Source organism: Pterocles gutturalis, unplaced genomic scaffold (genome assembly GCF_000699245.1).
Source record: "Pterocles gutturalis isolate BGI_N339 unplaced genomic scaffold, ASM69924v1 scaffold18697, whole genome shotgun sequence".
Lineage (NCBI taxonomy): Eukaryota > Metazoa > Chordata > Aves > Pterocliformes > Pteroclidae > Pterocles > Pterocles gutturalis.
The window spans coordinates 16,642-33,424 of record NW_010110610.1 but is presented as its reverse complement, the minus strand read 5'-3'; the positions used below and the strand labels follow the sequence as shown (position 1 = coordinate 33,424).

Sequence of the window (16,783 nt, the reverse complement as noted above, 5' to 3'; positions counted from 1 at the left end):
TCTCACAGGACGCCCCACAAAAACATTTCTTAGTAGCAACCCTTGTGGCTATTCTTAGCTAGCTCTAAGCTTGTTGATATGGGGACCGAGCAAAGAAGTCTGTTGCACATTTCATTCTCATCAAAGCTTATTTTCTAGTAGTTTGTTGGTACGGATAAGCTGTGCCCATTTGTGGGAATGCGGATGTTAGACAGAATAAGGATTAATCTGTGTGCGATGTGCTTTCTGTGGTGCTGGGAGCTATGATGTTAAGTCCTGATTTGGGGCTGGAGTGCATTTGAAGCTCAAAAATAGCATGTTACGGAGAGAGGCGAATTGCTTCATCGTTTTGCAGCTGATGATCTCTGTATAACATTTCGGTATTCCTGTAGTTATCTGTTGTGCCGCATGATGTGTAGTACAATGGTGTTTGTTTTCTTCTGCTGTTGAATAGCCCAGTAAACATCATGTTCTTTTATTTCACAACAATGAAAGAAATTTATTAGCTTGAAGAAATTATAGCTTGTTTTCTGGCCTTTTACGTAATCTGCCTGTTGTTTTTCTTGTGTTATTTGAATGCTGGAGTTTGCCTTTATGTTTTTTTCTTCCCTTCCTCCCCAGATGAATGCAGCTCACTGTAGGAGTAAATTTTATAGAGGAGTTGAGATTCTGTGGTAGTCTTGCAATCTGGGCACCTGTGGATCTTGGATATGTCAATGAAAAACATTGATGTCCCAAAACACAAAGAAATAGCTAACACTAAGTCTGTAGTGTGAGAATAACTTGTTATATAGTGTACGGAGTCTGCTGGTGTTAGTTGTTGCTGCGACCTGATTAATTACACTGGTTCTTAGAGAAAAGTTTTTTATCTTCACTTAATGTGTTGCGTTTTCAAAGCACTGTACATTTTTTTATGGTAAATAGTACCTATAGTCTGTAGCATTTTCTGCATTGTAAAAATGAGACGTAACTTTCTCAAAGCTCCTTAGTGTTTTAGTGAGAAAAGCATTTCATGTTGTGGCTTGGAGGAAAATGCTGAGACTCTGAAGCCTGTGCGGGGGGTGAGGCAGTGGCCCAGGGTGTCCAGAGAAGCTGTGGATGCCCCATCCCTGGAGGGGTTCAAGGCCAGGCTGGATGAGGCTTTGGGCAACCTGGGCTAGTGGGAGGTGTCCCTGCCCATGGCAGGGGGTGGAACTGGATGATCTTGAAGGTCCCTTCCAACCCAAACCATTCTGTGATAAAGCTTTAACGACAAGTGGGTTTTCCAACAGCTCGCAGATACCATGTTGAGCGTTTAGAGGTAAGCATCCATATGTCAGAAATCTTGCCTCACAGTGTTTTGAATGACTCCTTAGCTTTTGAGGGCTACAGTCTGAAATGCTGTAAAGCAACAGGTGAGGGTAGATTCCAACGTGCTTTTGGGTCCTAGTTGTGCCAACATGTCTGAGACGCTTTGTTCCTTCATCTGTGGTGCTGCGGAAGGAGGATGTCTGGAGCTGCGGAGTTCATTCAGTTTTCTAGAAAGGTACAGCCTCTTTCAGAAATGGTGGAGATGGCTATTATATTTGATCAGTGTGAATACATTTTCTTATATATGTACCTTTGGAAACTAGATATTCCTGTCTTTGATGTAAGCGGTTGTGGCAAGCAGTTAAAGGCTTTGGGCGTCTTGAAGAATGACAGTGCTTCAGGACTCCCATAAAAGTCCTTCCACCTACTCCCTGGGCTGGTTATTTGAGTTGGATGCTGGAAAGCAGACATGAAAAATGCTTGTGATCTACAGATTAAATTCTATGGGATGAATAGCCCCAATGGACTTTTTTTTTATTAATCTAATTCTGGTGTAATTTACTGACCTCAGGGGAAACAGCAAGGTTCGTTGTTTTTTGTTTTTTTTCTTGTATGAAATGTACTGTACATCCCATGATAGAAATGTTTCAGGATTGTGTCTCTTCATCTCCTCTATCCTGCCTTCTCTATGTGGAAGTGACTCTAGTGAATTAAGCATTTCGCATTTGTGTAATCTGTGTCTTTAACTATGTAAAATCAAAAGTCAATGAGATTTGGCTCAATGAATTTCTGTTTTACTGTAGCATAAAAATGTCTCTTCACAGACGAACATCCAGTTGGAATTATTCTAATCCTATTGAGCTCTTGCTAATGAGACAGGCATATGCAGCCATCCAGCTGCCAAGTACAAATTACAGGTATCTTACAAGGGAGGCGGATTCTCATTTAGAAAAATGAAAATGAAAAACCAAATGAACTGCTCAGGGAACCCTACTGGAGATCCCCACTGAGTTCACAACCTACACAGGCTCAGTATCTAAATTGACGTTCCTTCTGTTTGTCACAGGTTTTGAATGCTTTTTGGTTTTCAGGGAGTTTTAAAAAGCTAATGTATATTTATCATTGTTTCATAATCCTGTCCTGTTTTGTAATTCCTCCTTCAAAGTTCTTTCAGCAAGTTCTTTTCCCAAACAATTTTGATCCTTTCTATGTGGCGAACAGTGTGTTGACATTTCCTCTTCCTTGCCACACATTTTAATAGAACTGAAACAAGCAACGATGCCCTTGGCTTACTTTTCTGCAGTGTTAGCAGGAACATATATAATCTCAAGAATATTAACTATTCCTTGCTTTGTTTTTTTTTTAATGCAGAGCAAGAAAAAGAAATGGCTCCTGTACCAAGGGCCTTAGGTAGGAAATTCAGGTGTACGTGGTAATTTTTTGAAATTCAAAGTGACATCACTCCTTTTTTGTAGTTACAGATGCTGTTACACTTCAAGGATTTAATGTTGACATTTTAAAGGAGGAAAATACATGGTAATGAATTACTGGAGTAGTGAGAGGGTGGTGAGTTAGTTTTGGTTTAAGTAGGTAAAGTGAGGGCTTGTCTGATTGATCCAGTGACTTGAGAAGAACATGAGCAGAAGGGTCTCACTGGCGGCCATAAGCAGTTGGAAGTACTCATGCTGGTTTTCAATACATTGCAGAAATATATATGTTATGGTGGACAAAAATATAAATTTAACAGCTTCCCTTGTTATTTATATATTGTTATTCACATCCATTAAAATGGATTTGCTTTTCTTTAGATGCTCTGTGATGGTTCTTCAGTATGTGCTTGTGAGATGGGTCACACATACACTCCTTTTCTGTTCTCCAGCCATTAATCCAGACTCCCATAATGACTGGACATAACCAAGTCCTAACAACAAAACCTTATACTTCTGAAACCTGCTGGTCTTTCAGTAAAATGAATGAAAAAGCAGCCTCTGATGTTGCTTTTCTCCATTTGGATCTTGGGTTGTGATTTAACTTTTATTCTAACGGTAAAGAAATAAACTGCAGGTATTTAAGGCAAACCCATGTGGGTGGAGGGGAAAAAACCTGTTAGGCTTAACTTCTTTGTTGTTGTGTAGAATTATTTATCCCTCTTGGCATAGTGAGGGGTCACTTTAATTTTTTAAACTAGAAGAGACTAAAGGGCTGTAAATACAGGTAAATTTTCTGGTCCAAATATGAGAATGGTATTTTTAGTGATGATTATTTCTACAATATTTTCCCAAAACAGGTAATTAAAGAAAACAAGAGATCCCAATGCAGCTGTTAATTCTGGGAAAATTTCCCAGCTGGTGCATCCGGCAGAGCCAGCTGGAGATCTTGAAACGTGGCAGTTGACTGAGCCTGAAACTTCCATTGAGTTTAATTCTTGCAGGTTAGGATCCCAGGCTGGAAAAATATGTAACGTTGTGTTAATATGGTCTTGTCCTATCTTCCCTCTCCTCCTCCTGCTGCCTGACAGCACAGTGGTTTCACCTGGAACTCTGCAAGAATGGATCATGGTTGTCTTGTCTTCTTGCAGGTTTGGATGCTGAAATATCTTGGTAAGGTGGAGGGAAGGCCCCGTGTTGGCTCTTGCTGCGTGTGTTTGTGTGTATATGCGCAGGAGTTGGGTAGCATCACCTCCAGCACCTCCAAAGCGTTACTCAGCTTTAGGTGGTCTGCACTGGAGTCTTCTGGAGGATGAGACCAAAGAAATTCTCTATTGAGGCAGATCAGTGGTTCCTCCAGCCTGGTAGGTTGTCTCCAATAAAAAACGGTAGAGGGGGGATGCAGGCCTGGACACTTGTTGGTGTCCAGTGCCTCTGTGTTTCCTTAGTGTCTGCAGTTTTTGAGCTAGGGATGTTGGAGGATACGTTCCTGCTAGTTTCTTTCAGTATTTGCCTTGACCTGTTGTCTGTGAATACATTTAAGCCCTTTTTCCTGAACCTGCTGGTGCTGTGAGCCTCAAATCCAGCAGCCAAGTTCAGGAGTTCACTACCTAAAGTGTAAGTGTGCTTTTTCCTTCTCTAAACTGATCTTCTGTTGGTTTCAACGAGTCCCACTAGTTCTACTAGTGCATGATTTGGTAGAAAACTGTTCTGCACTTATTATTCACTTGGTTTCTGACTTGTGCAGACCTCAGTCATGTCTCCTTTCAGCATTTTCCAAAGTGAAGAGTCTTGGCCTTAGTGTCTCTGCAGAGAACAGTTGCTTCATCCCCACCATTGTTTTGGTTGCCCTTCCAAGGGTAAGGTTTTATACAGTAGCAGAGCGATTCCTTTGTCTTGATCTCATCTTGTTGGATTCTGGGCTACCGCTGCGTCTTAAGCTCATTTTCCAGAGAACTGTAAGTGTAGAAAAAGATTTAATTGGCAACTACACTCCCAGCATGTGCTGCTGGGGTTCCTGAAGTCAGCGTGGATGGACTGAAGCTTTGAGACCTTTGTATTCCTGTTACCCTTCTTTTTAATATGGATTGACAGTATTTTTGTGCTACTACTGGCTGTGTTATGGGTTTAAAAGATGAGGTCTCAGACTGTTTAGACTGTGTGAGAAGGTGCGTAGTGCTCAGCCAGGTGGGCTGGTTTTTTTCCCCCCCCTAAAGCACCTTCATTCTGCTGAAGGTGGAAGCAAATGTATATTACATATCTAAGCAGACAAGTAGCAAAATGACAACTAAAATTTATACTTCTAGGTAGACACTGTCATTATATAATTCCAGTAGGAAATGTGGTATCTCACAAAGGCTTCTGATTTCCATCTATACCGGCTTTGTTCTTCTTTTGACATGTTTTGTGATTTCTAAGATACAGATCCTGTTGTGACCTCTCTCTGAGGCTTCATAAACATCTATATTTTGTCTGTGCAAATGTTGAGTGTGTTTGGCAAAAAATATTTTTCCTATAGAGGGCAAGTTAAACTCAGTGACAAGGACAAAAAACAACCTGGCAGTACAATTTGAATCTGCTTTAAAAATAAGGATGTGACTGGAAGTTGTCAGGAAGTCTAAGTTGGGCAAGAACTTGCTAGAGCATTAGAAGAGGTTGGTGACACCCTCTGACTTGAGAATGGTATAGTTTCAGCCTTGGAGAAAAATCTTCAGGAGACTAGAAAAAAAGAAAGGGCGATGAAGATGGTCTGAGGGCTGGAGCAGCTCCCATGCGAGGACAGGCTGAGAGAGTTGGGGGTGTGCAGCCTGGAGAAGAGAAGGCTCCGGGGAGACCTTCCAGCACCTTCCAGTGCTGAAAGGGGGCTACAGGAGAGCTGGGGGGGCTCTGGGTCAGGGGGTGGAGGGATGGGACAGGGGGTGATGGGTTTAAGCTGGAAGAGGGGAGATGGAGATGAGATCTTGGGAAGAAATGTTTTCCTGTGCAGGGGGTGAGGCAGTGGCCCAGGGTGCCCAGAGAAGCTGTGGATGCCCCATCCCTGGAGGGGTTCAAGGCCAGGCTGGATGAGGCTTTGGGCAACCTGGGCTGGTGAGAGGTGTCCCTGCCCATGGCAGAGGGGTGGAACTTGATTATCTTGAAGGTCCCTTCCACCCCAAACCATTCTATGATATGATTTTATGAATTAAGATATCTGGGGTAAAGATTCTGGTCTGCTGCAGACCTCTGACATCGTGCTTACAGCACCCTCACGTTGTGACTTCATCTTGACACCAGAGCATAAGCTACACACAGCTCTTAGGTACTCCAGACTCCCGATGTGAGTATCTGCATTTCAGTGGAATGGGCTGAGCAGGCAGATCTGTGTCCTCATCGGCCAGTTTCTTTCTCACCCTGGGAATACACAGCACTGATTCCTCAAACAAGTGAACTGGGAGTACACGTGCTAAGTACTACTGGAATGCTCCCATGCTGTTAGCAGAGGTCTTGTAAACACTTCAGAGAAAGCAATGTATCAAGATGTGCTAGAAAATAAAGCTAGGCATGCAGTTAATGCAACAATATTAAACACAGAGTGCGTGTGAAACAGTGAAGTTTGGGTTCAGGGTATAACAGATGAACAGAAAGCACGTGCAGGAGTGCTTGTGGCAGAAATCATCCTCCATTAAGAGCTCTTGCAGATGAATATGATTTCTTTGTGAAGATCTCATTTTTGCTAGAAGAATGTTCTTCAGCAGGGTTTCACTGGACAGAAACATATATCCTTTTTAGGAATTGACGTATTGTTTGAGGGTGAACAGTATTGCTTGTCTCAGTAGTTAATGAAAACATCGATTATCTCTAACCTGTGTTATAGATTGCAGGAGAACCGTGGATTGTTACAGACAATGTGAAAGAGGAACCAAATTGACCTGTATCACAGACTAGAAAAGTTTTTAGTTTTAATTAAACAAAACTCAATTTCAAAATTCTTGATTTGACAAAGCTGTTCAAACTTTGGCTTGAATCCACCTGCAATGCCAGAATTTTATTTCAATAGCTAAAGCTCACAGAATCATAGAATCAGAGAACGGTTTGGGTTGGAAGGAACCTTCCAGATGAGTTCCAACCCCCTGCCATGGGCAGGGACACCTCCCACTAGCCCAGGTTGGTCAAAGCCTCATCCAGCCTGGCTTTGAACAGCCCCAGGGATGGGGCATCCACAGTTCTTTGGATACAGTACAATAAAAATAAAATATTTTTTTGTTGAAAACTTGATTTAAGTCACAACTAAGGAAGTTTGAGAGTAAAATATTAATGTAATAACATTAGAAAGCATTCTTGTTTCTATAGCTGCCATGAAACATGGAACTTGAAATGCTAGAAATAAGTTTTATGCATTAGAAGAAGCAATACTGTCACTGGAATGAGAAGAGGGGTCCTCATCTCTGTATGTTCTTTGTGCAAGAGGAGAGGTGCCCCCACATCCCCTGTACAATGTGCAGCTCTTGGTCTTTGGCAGTGGGGAGGGGAATGTGAGGCACCCACTCCGATAGTCTGAGACGTAACAAAAGGAGGAGGATCTCTTTATTTCCATGTGGTATCTGTTATGGCCTTCTGCCTTTGCCATCTGAAAGTGAAAAAGTGTTAAAACTGTGTCAAATAGAATACATCACTTGAGTACATTGTCTTCTGTGAGGGTGCTGTAGGATATATTTTGGCTGTGATTCCTCTGTCCTCCTTGGTAGTTGAGTAGGACAAGCGTGCGTGCGTGTGCTCCTGTCCTCTCGTGCTGTGTTCCATATGGTAGGACAGATTTGCTTGCTCACTTGAGTTTTCTTAACTGCTCTTTCTGGGATCCTGATCCCTTGTGAAATGGCTTTTTTTTTTTTTTTTCTTTTTTAAAGATGGAGTCCTTGAGTAGGTTGTACAGCCTGTTGTTTTTCTTTAAAGGGAAGAAAAAGTAGTGAGCTGGAAATTTTGGGTATGTCTCTCTTAACTTTCTGAGAGAGGGGGAGTGTTTCTTGCATGTTCAAGTTCTTTGTTTGCATTTATTTGGGAAGAGTTTTGGTGCTTGAGTTCCTACTACTTTCCTAACAGAAAGAATTGAGAAAAATTGAAGAATTCTGAAAAATCTGTCAAGTACTAACCCTTGTGTCCTGCTTGTTGTCATTGAAGGTAGTCTTAAATAAACCATAAGGATGGAAATAAATTTCTCCTTTGTTACTTTTCAATGATGTGCAAGGAGTTCTTGCTTACATTCTAACTTTTACCATAGAGGACAAGTGACTGTTATTGCAGGGAAAGTTGATATTTTCTTTCTTACTTGATAGCAGGAGGGTACATCAAGAGATCCTGGTTTTGCTTTGACTGGACCTCATCGCTTTAACAAATCCCAAGTGGAAGCCATTGTGGTAGCAGAGAGCGGCAGCAGCTTTCAGCGATGGTTTTTTTTTTTGTGTTCTTCCAACTATATGACCTTGGCTATACAAAGAGCTTAAGAAATCCAGAAAAAACCCAAGAAGTTCTGTCTTATTCTTGGCAGCATATTTTTTCAGTCTTTTGGGTTGGAAAGAATGGCTGTTCTAGTCTTCTAGTAGTTTTATACTCTTTCTGTGTAGGATGCATGCTATCTTAAGATGATGCTTCAGTTCAGAGGGCTAAACTTCTGGAATTTAAATAAAACAATAGTCTCCACGTGTTTGTGCTCTACTGATTGTATTTTTAAAGGCATCTCAGTTTCAGCAAGTAGATGCTCCAAATTTCTTTGAAAGCTGTGATTGTTTCATGATGGTCAAGCATATGATCAGAAACAGCTTGCATGCAGTGATTTTTTTTTTTAAAGAAATCTTCATTTTTGCTTATTTTCTCACCATAATTTTTTTGAAGTGGTTCAGAAATTGTCAGTAGAGCTACAGAATTCTTCCCTGATGGTTCTTAATGTTGTGATATATCAGTGTTTAGCTCATAACGACTATAACTGATCCGAAATGAGTTTTTTTCACAATGGGGTATACAGTTTTCGATGTCTATATTGCTGATTTAAAATAGAAACCTGAATGGACCATTGCTCCCCTTCCAAGGATAAAGGAAGAGGAAAATTCAGGATGCTTTTTTTTGCACAAACCAACTTTTGGAGTGCTACCTGTTGTAGCAGATAAAGATATGTCTTGTTGGCTGTTGCTGTCTCTTGGGTCTTTCTGGTAGTGCCGTGGAATCATTCCAGATGTGGGCTTATGGATCTGGTGGCAGGATGGGTCTGAGAAAGAGAAGATTGTGTTGATTCGTGAGTAGAAAGTTGGAGTGAAACCAAGAAGCTTTTGTCTTCTGTGCCGGTTTCATTAAATTTTCGACAGTTTTGTTGAAATCTCAAACTTGATTGATTTAAAAAAAAATCTTGCTAGATGATGTTACTCAGAAGTTAAAATAAATTGGAGTGTGTGTGGAAAGAAGAGCCTGTGACACTTCTTTGCTGTACTGGTGTATTTTGAAAAGAGGTTGACTATTGTGAGGCACGGGTAGGCTTTTGATGGACTTCTCTATGTAATTCTGATATCCCAAGTGTACTTTTGGCAGGTAAGTAGTGGTAACTGCAATGCTACTAACAAATAGTTGCACTGGTCCCTGAGTCCAAAGTACAATTTCTTCTTTATATATTTTTGTAAGTAATAAATCAGGATATATCTTATATGTTATGCTATGCCCATATTAGCAACTTTTTGGAAATATGATAACTAATAGATAACTTCCCCATTTTGTAAATCCAGTAGTGTAGTAAAAAAGCTCTGAAGCATCTGAAAATTTGTTGTTTTTTTTATTTTCTTAGAGTACGTTGTTTTCCACTGAACACCAGACAGACAAATCTACCAGAAATAAGCTTCGCTCAGTGAAGTGTTCAGACTAATAGGAGTGACTGGTTTGCAGTAGGTAGCACATTTTTTAGGCAAACATTTCCTGTCCTTATAGATAATTTCAAAATGTCCGTATTTTTGTGATCTTTTTGTCCTTAGGACTTTATCTACCAGTGATGATGTTGAGGACCGAGAGACTGAGAAAGGCCGCCTGGAAGAAGCTTATGAGAAATGCGACCGGGATTTGGACGAGCTCATTGTCCAGCACTACACCGAGCTCACCACTGCCATCCGCACATACCAGAGCATCACAGAGCGCATCACCAACTCGCGCAACAAGATCAAACAGGTGAAGTTGAGCTTTGCATGCATCTCTCTGTGTACATCTGCTTGATAGCATGTACTCTGACTAGAAATTACTGCAATTCCTCTTTTTCCTGTGTACTGGCCTTTTGTTGGTAGTGTAATGTTGTAAGCTCCTATTTTAATGGTTTTTTTTCTCTCTCTCTTTTAGAATTATAGAATGGTTTGGGTAGGAAGGGACCTTAAAGATGATCCAGTTCCACCCCCTGCCATGGGCAGGGACACCTCCCACTAGCCCAGGTTGCCCAAAGCCTCATCCAGCCTGGCCTTGAACCCCTCCAGGGATGGGGCATCCACAGCTTCTCTGGGCAACCTGGGCTACTGCCTCACCACCCTCACAGTAAAGAATTTCTTCCTAATATCTTATCTAAATCTGCCCTCTTCCAATTTAAATCTGTTACTCCTTGTCCTGCCACTACATGCCCTTTTAAAAAGTCCCTCCCTATCTCTCCTGTAGCCCCCTTTCAGCACTGGAAGGTGCTGGAAGGTCTCCCCAGAGCCTTCTCTTCTCCAGGATAAAAAACCCCAGCTCTCTCAGCCTGTCCTCATAGAGGAGCTGCTCCAGCCCTTGGACCATCTTCGTGGCCTCCTGTGGACCCGTTCCACTAGCTTGATGTCCTCCTTGCCTTGGGGGGCCCAGACCTGGACCCAGCACTCCAGGTGGGGTCTCACAAGAGCAGAGCAGAGGGACAGAAGCATCTCCCTCAACCTGCTGACCATGCTCCTCACCCAGGATCCAGCTGGCCTTCTGGGCCGCTTGTCATCATTCTGAACTCAACTAAAAATGGAATTGAGGAGGCACTGCTACCCACCAATACTGAACTAGGCCTGATTTTTCAAGATGCTTTGCAGAATGGCTAGGAGTGGATCATCCAGGCCTGATACCGTGGTCACAGGCTATATCTTACTAGCAGCATATTTTCCATGGAATCTCTCTGTTGTTTGAGAACGTGAGTAATTAAAAAGCGAAATGAGAGGTGGATAGGAAGCGCAAAGCTTTGCGGTGCCCCCTGTTCGTTTATTGTCTGGGCATGTTGCTATCAGGTTTTTAAAGTCTAAGGGCTGCTAAGCTCTAACACCTTTCCATGTCATTTGTTTGTGTTTTGATATGTTGACCTCCAACCACCTCCTGAATAGTCTGGGTGATTCATCAGTTTGCTTTTTGCTCAGAGAATATGAATTTTGGTGCTATTTCCAAACTCGGTTTTGTTGTGTGAATGTACATGATCTCTGTGCCCTCGTATCTTTCTGTATTTTGAGTGCTCACACGTCGGTAGTGTGCCAGTAAATAACTCTGGCACTCTTTGTTGCGGACTTGTTCCATCTGCTCTCTCCCTGCAGTGACAGATGAGTTCTGTGGACTCCTGTCCTATCTTTTACTTCCCGTGGAGTTTGCTATACTGAAACTTTGCAAACTAAGCACCAAATTTATTCTGTGTGGTGTTTTTTTTTTTTTTTCTCCTCTGGTTCTGTGGAGGTCTCAGCTTAAAACCTTTCCCAGCAGAGCTTTAGGAGCAGTAGGCTTTTACCCTTTTGGGGCTATGTACCGACCTGCTGGCTTTTAAAATTCGTTTAGTATTTTCAAAGAAAATGAGACCATCGTGATGCTTTCCAAGGGTAAGAGTTCATTCTAGGATTTATGTACAAAGCTCAGCACTTTGAAAGCAGAGATCAATTGCACCTAAATTTGAAATAAACTGTAGCCAGTGGCCTCTTTTCACATAGTGTACTAAGCTTTGCAGAGGTCAAAACCAACATATAAGGGTGTGACCTTTTTGTCCGGCCTAGAAGAATTACTATAAGGGTGAAAGACCTTTTGATATTTAAGTTTTCTTATTAGTTTTGGTCAATATGTATTGAAGTAGCTTTGACCTCATCTCACGGGAGGCCCCAGATCTGGTTTGTCATCAATCTGTATTACACTGTCAGACTTTATTTTGATGTTCCCTTCTTGTGGAAGGTAGATGATTGCACGGGTGCTTGCCTGCATTAGGAATTTTGGAAGTGATAGTCCAGATCCCTCTGTGTATCTACCTTTTGTTGTCAATTCTTGCATGAACTCCTTTTGGGAAAGGCTTTAGTCTGGCTTTAGAGGGGTTACCACTGTAAAACTGAATTACAAAGTAGAAACCATTTGACCCACTAAGGGGAGATTCTTCCTTAAAGACTTGCTGTTCATTCCTTCCCCTGATCCCAGATGTAGATATCCTTGATGTTCTCTCTTGCAAGGACAGGAGTAGGAATGTCTTTTTGGATTCCTAGCCCTGCGATCGTTTTGCTGACCTAATTTGGCTCTGTGTAGCAGTAGCCCACTGATGATGGTGTGCTGGGTCAGTGAAACTTTTTAAATTAAGGTATTGAACAGGGATTAAGTCAGAAATCAACTCTCTATGCATTTTACTTTGCTTTTGCAGCAAGTTATGACCCTCTTACATTAGCTTTTCTGTTGGCTGAGGATTTTTCTCTGTTGTTCTTTTCAGAAGGACGTTTGAGTGCAGTGTTACTGTACTGAAATCTTAGTCTCTTCTGACCCTGGAGGCTGTTTTATCTAGCTATTTTGATTTACTGTTGGTCAGTCTGTGTTTCGCATGTTTTTTTTTTTTTCAACTGCCTTTAGATGGACAAGGTAGGAGAACGTGTAGCTGCAGTGGGATTTCTGGAGTGTGTGGAGGGCTCATTATTTAAAAATAAATTGAAGGGCCTACTTTTGAGAGTCTCTCTTCATGTGTAATTCAGTGAGAGTTCAGCCTGAGAAAAGGTTGGGCCCTAAGTATTCATAACTTCTCACAAAAATGAGAGTGGTGTGAAAGCGATGTGTGAAACTGTGTTGTTAATTGCCTCCACATTTTAATACGTATTATTGATTTGCATTATTCAAGAAATGCTGGGTTGTACTGACCTTTCCAGAGGATACTGGGAGAACCTGGAAGCAGGGAACGCAGGCTGCACATTTGAGCAGAAGGTGAAGAAGAAAAACTCTTGAGGTTTCCCAAATGGGGTATAATAGGAGAGACTTTGCCACTTTGTTTTCGAACCTCATGCCGTACTAACAATGATAAACACCAAGGTGTTTCTCTGGGTGACATAATGGCCTCAATAAATAAAGGAAATGCTGAATTTAGCTGTATCTTAAATGCTGTTTGTTCCAATGAAACTGCATCTCTTTAAAAAAAAAATAATTGGTATTTCTTTAAGGTATTAGGAAAGTGGTTGTACTCTCAGACAGGTTTCAAGAAATGGACACCAAACTTGAAGAAAGGAGGAGACGTGCCAGAAGATTTAATAGGCAGATGGAAAATGTTTACAGGAGATTAATTAGTAGTGGCTTATTTGCTTTCACTGAAAATTGGATTCTTGCTGTATGCCAAAAATACTGAATTGATGTTTTGGAAAATGTGCAAATAAGTCTTTGGCCATGGTTAATAGGATGCTGACTTTGTTTACTTCATGATACTTCAGTTAAATTTTCACTAGTGGTACAGAACTTCTACTAAAAAATATTTCACTATGAAAGCAGTGCCAACTTTTTTGTACTGTGGGCTTTCCTTCAGCCAAAGGAATAACCAAAAATTTTAAGGAACTTGGATTTTGTTGTAGTCTTGTGATATTTTTGGAGTTCCTAGTAAAGTAAATGTGGGAAAGGGCTGATCTGCGTTAGAAGCGCCAGTTCCAGGGACAGATTTAATTAGTCTTTTGACATGTTGCTTCTAGGTGAAGGAGAATCTGCTATCGTGCAAGATGCTGCTGCATTGCAAGCGAGATGAGCTGCGCAAGCTGTGGATTGAAGGGATTGAGCACAAACACGTCCTGAATTTGCTGGATGAGATTGAGAACATCAAGCAAGTGCCTCAGAAGCTGGAGCAGTGCATGGCCAGCAAGCACTACCTCAATGCCACAGACATGCTGGTAAGATGTGGTACCTTGTGCTGGGCCAGTACCCACCAGAAGCACACTGGGCAGCTCTCTGATCATCTCCAGACAGATCTGCCATCTGTGTTATTATTTGCTTTCTTTCTTGCTTAGTTTCTTCTTTTGTCGCTTGCTGCTTTCTTGTGTTGCAATTTCCATCTGGTTTTGTTTTGATCCTGTCTAACTGGACTTAGGGCCACAGTCTCTCTTCTTGTTTGGTTAGCTCTTATCTTTCAGAGCTGTCTTTACCTGTTTACTTGTCCTGATCCTGATGCCTGCTGTAAACATCTAGTTCTTTACCCATTTGATCTGCACGTAGGATTTCCTTCTGCTTTGGCAACCTGCTGCTTTATTTTAAAATTAATTTCCCAGACACCTGCCTGTATCATCTTTTTTCATTATATCTTATCAACTATATCAAAATTGTTTTTGTTATAGAACTATCATGTTTCTCCCCTATTTCAACTCCCAGAACACAGTCAAAAGTTCAGTCATTGTTCAGAGGGGAGACTGTCCTTCACCATTTAGGTGAAGGAACAGCAGCACGACCACTAGCTCCACGGCCTTCCAAAACCTAGCCTGGCCTATTTGCATCCGTTACCCCAAAGAATCTCCCCGCTTCTTATTGACCCAAGTGATGTACATCCAGTCTTGTCACTCTCCAGGATTCCCCTGGCTCTGCCATTCTGTGGTTGGCCTCGATGATCTTAAGGGTCTTTTCCAACCTCAATGTTTCTATGGTTCTGTTCTAGGTGTGTTTGCCTCTCATTGTCTTCCTCTAGGTCTTGTCCTGGTACTCTTGATCCTTTACTTATTTCCAACTCTTTTTTTTACAGCTCTTTTCTCCCTCCCTTCAAGTGTTTTTCCTTTCAGTTCCATCTCTTTTGTAAGTGTACCTTTCAATTCCAGTTTGAGGTGGAAGTTTCCTAAACTTCTCTAACAATTTTTTTTTTTCTCTTGCTTCTAAACTTAAGCACACTTCCTCACCAGGCTCCAGTCTGTCCTTTCCTGCAACTGTCTTCTACCAGTAATTGAAAACTGACATGCGGAGTGCTGAGTCCAGATCTGGGCTCTCCAGTAGAAGAGAGAGATGGTGTTACTGGTTCGAGTCCAGATGGTTAAGGGACAGGAGCATCTTGCTTATAAGGAGAGGCTGAGAGAGCAGGGACTTCACTTGGAGAAGAGAAACCTCGGGGAGATCTTATCAGTGGTTATAAATGTCTGATGGGAGGATGCAAAGAAAACAGAGCCAGACTTTTCTCAGTGGTGCCCAGTGACAGAAGAAGAGGCAGTAAGCAAAGACTGACATATAAGAAGTGATGTCTGAGCAGAAGAAAAAAACCTTTTTACTGTAAGGATGGTTGAACACTGGAGCAGGTTGCCCAGAGAGGTGGTGGAGTCTCCATCCATGGAAAATTTTCAAAACCGGGAACATCAGTAACAATTAAAATGTTGGTGCCTTCTTCTACTGATGGACTTGCCAGTTTGCTTGGTTTGGTTTTGGGTATTTTTTTTTTTATTTGAAAAAGTTATTTTCAGAAGGAAATTCCAGAAAAGTAGTTAATTTCCTATCTGGAGTATGAGATAGGAAGTGTAAGAAGAAAAATAACAATACTTAGGCTTCAAGATATAATATGCTTTAGAAATGGCTTGCAGTATGTGTATTTGTGATATCTTACTGGTCTGCAGTGTATTGTGTGCGCTCTTTTTTATGTAAACGCTTATGTACATATACACGTGTGCGTAGGTAAGGCTGAGATGGAGCCAGTATCAGAACTCACTAGAGTATGGACTTCTATAGTGCACTCTGCTGTTTTTTGCTGTTTGCTTGTGTGTTTGTGTTTTTTTTTCTTCAGAATAGAGTATCTTTTCTAAGAAATCAAATGATAATGATATAAAAAGCAGCTGTTAGTTTTGGGGTTTTTTTTTAATATCTCAAGGAATGCAGAGAAACCTCAAGTGAAAACTGAACATACTCTTTCAGCCGTTCACTGACACTTGGAGTTCTCATTTGAAGGCAAGTGTACCCGTAATAAAGAAATAGTAACCTGCCTGCCTTTGGAGCTTTTTCATAGACAAAAATTGCTTCAGGCTCATTGGCTTTTGCCATCTTCTGTTAACAGTGCCTCTTCAAGACCCTGATGTTGTAATCACTCACTGGCTGCAGGATAATTCCTCTCTCCTTTTATATGATACGAATATTATGTAAAATAATTACTAAACAGAGATGCAGAGTGTATATAGATATCTCTGTCCTTTTGTTTTGTTCCTCAAGGTAAACAGATGCTCGTGGCTTATAAAAAGCCTGAAGTGATCCGACAAGGAGCCTGTATCCCTCGCATTGAAATTGGAGCACTGATGAATACTCTCGCCTGTAGCCTTGTGATACATACAGTGGAAATTAGACCTTTGCAGTCGTCGTGATAGGTTGATGCAAGCACTCTAATGGCATAATTTCTGATTGCTGCATCACATTTCTGCAGTCTGCTCTTTGTATTTCACTCACATTAATTGAAGTAATTTTGCCGCTGAAGCGTGTTTCAAACCTCTGCATTTAAATTGAAATTTTAATTCCCTTATTGTTTGGAAAAGACAGCTGAAGATAGCTTGTTACAGGTTTCATTATCACTCAGAACTCTCCAGCTGCTGGTTCTAATGGGCAATGACTGAGTAATGCTGGGAAGAATTGTTAATAAAAGAATGGCAGCTTTTCCCAGTAGTACGAACACAATGCAAAGGTATTTTGTGACAGCTTACATTTGTATGAACTTAAAAATTTTAAATGCCAGCTTTTTTTGTTTCTAATTCTGTATCCATCCAGAGTAGCACAGATGAGCTTCAAGTATCACGTATTCACCTTCTGTGTTCTTCCAGCGTCTTCATAATAAGCACTCCAGCGAGGAGAGCTGGTAGGATCAGGTTTGCTGGTCTGTAATTGTACCTTATGCAGGTTGTGTTACAAGAACCTAGTTCCAACTTCCTCTGAAT

General features: G+C 41.3%; 1 protein-coding gene across 1 annotated transcript; it reads left to right on the top strand.

Annotated features, from left to right (window-relative positions):
- Positions 1-9,638: 9,638 nt before the first annotated feature.
- Positions 9,639-16,219, top strand: LOC104461765 (exocyst complex component 4-like; the record flags this gene model as incomplete). The annotated part of the gene is made up of 3 exons (XM_010073462.1): positions 9,639-9,872; positions 13,598-13,802; positions 16,071-16,219. Coding segments are annotated over 3 exons (588 nt in total), but the record flags the coding sequence as incomplete, so codon positions are not given.
- Between the last annotated feature and the right edge of the window lie 564 nt (positions 16,220-16,783).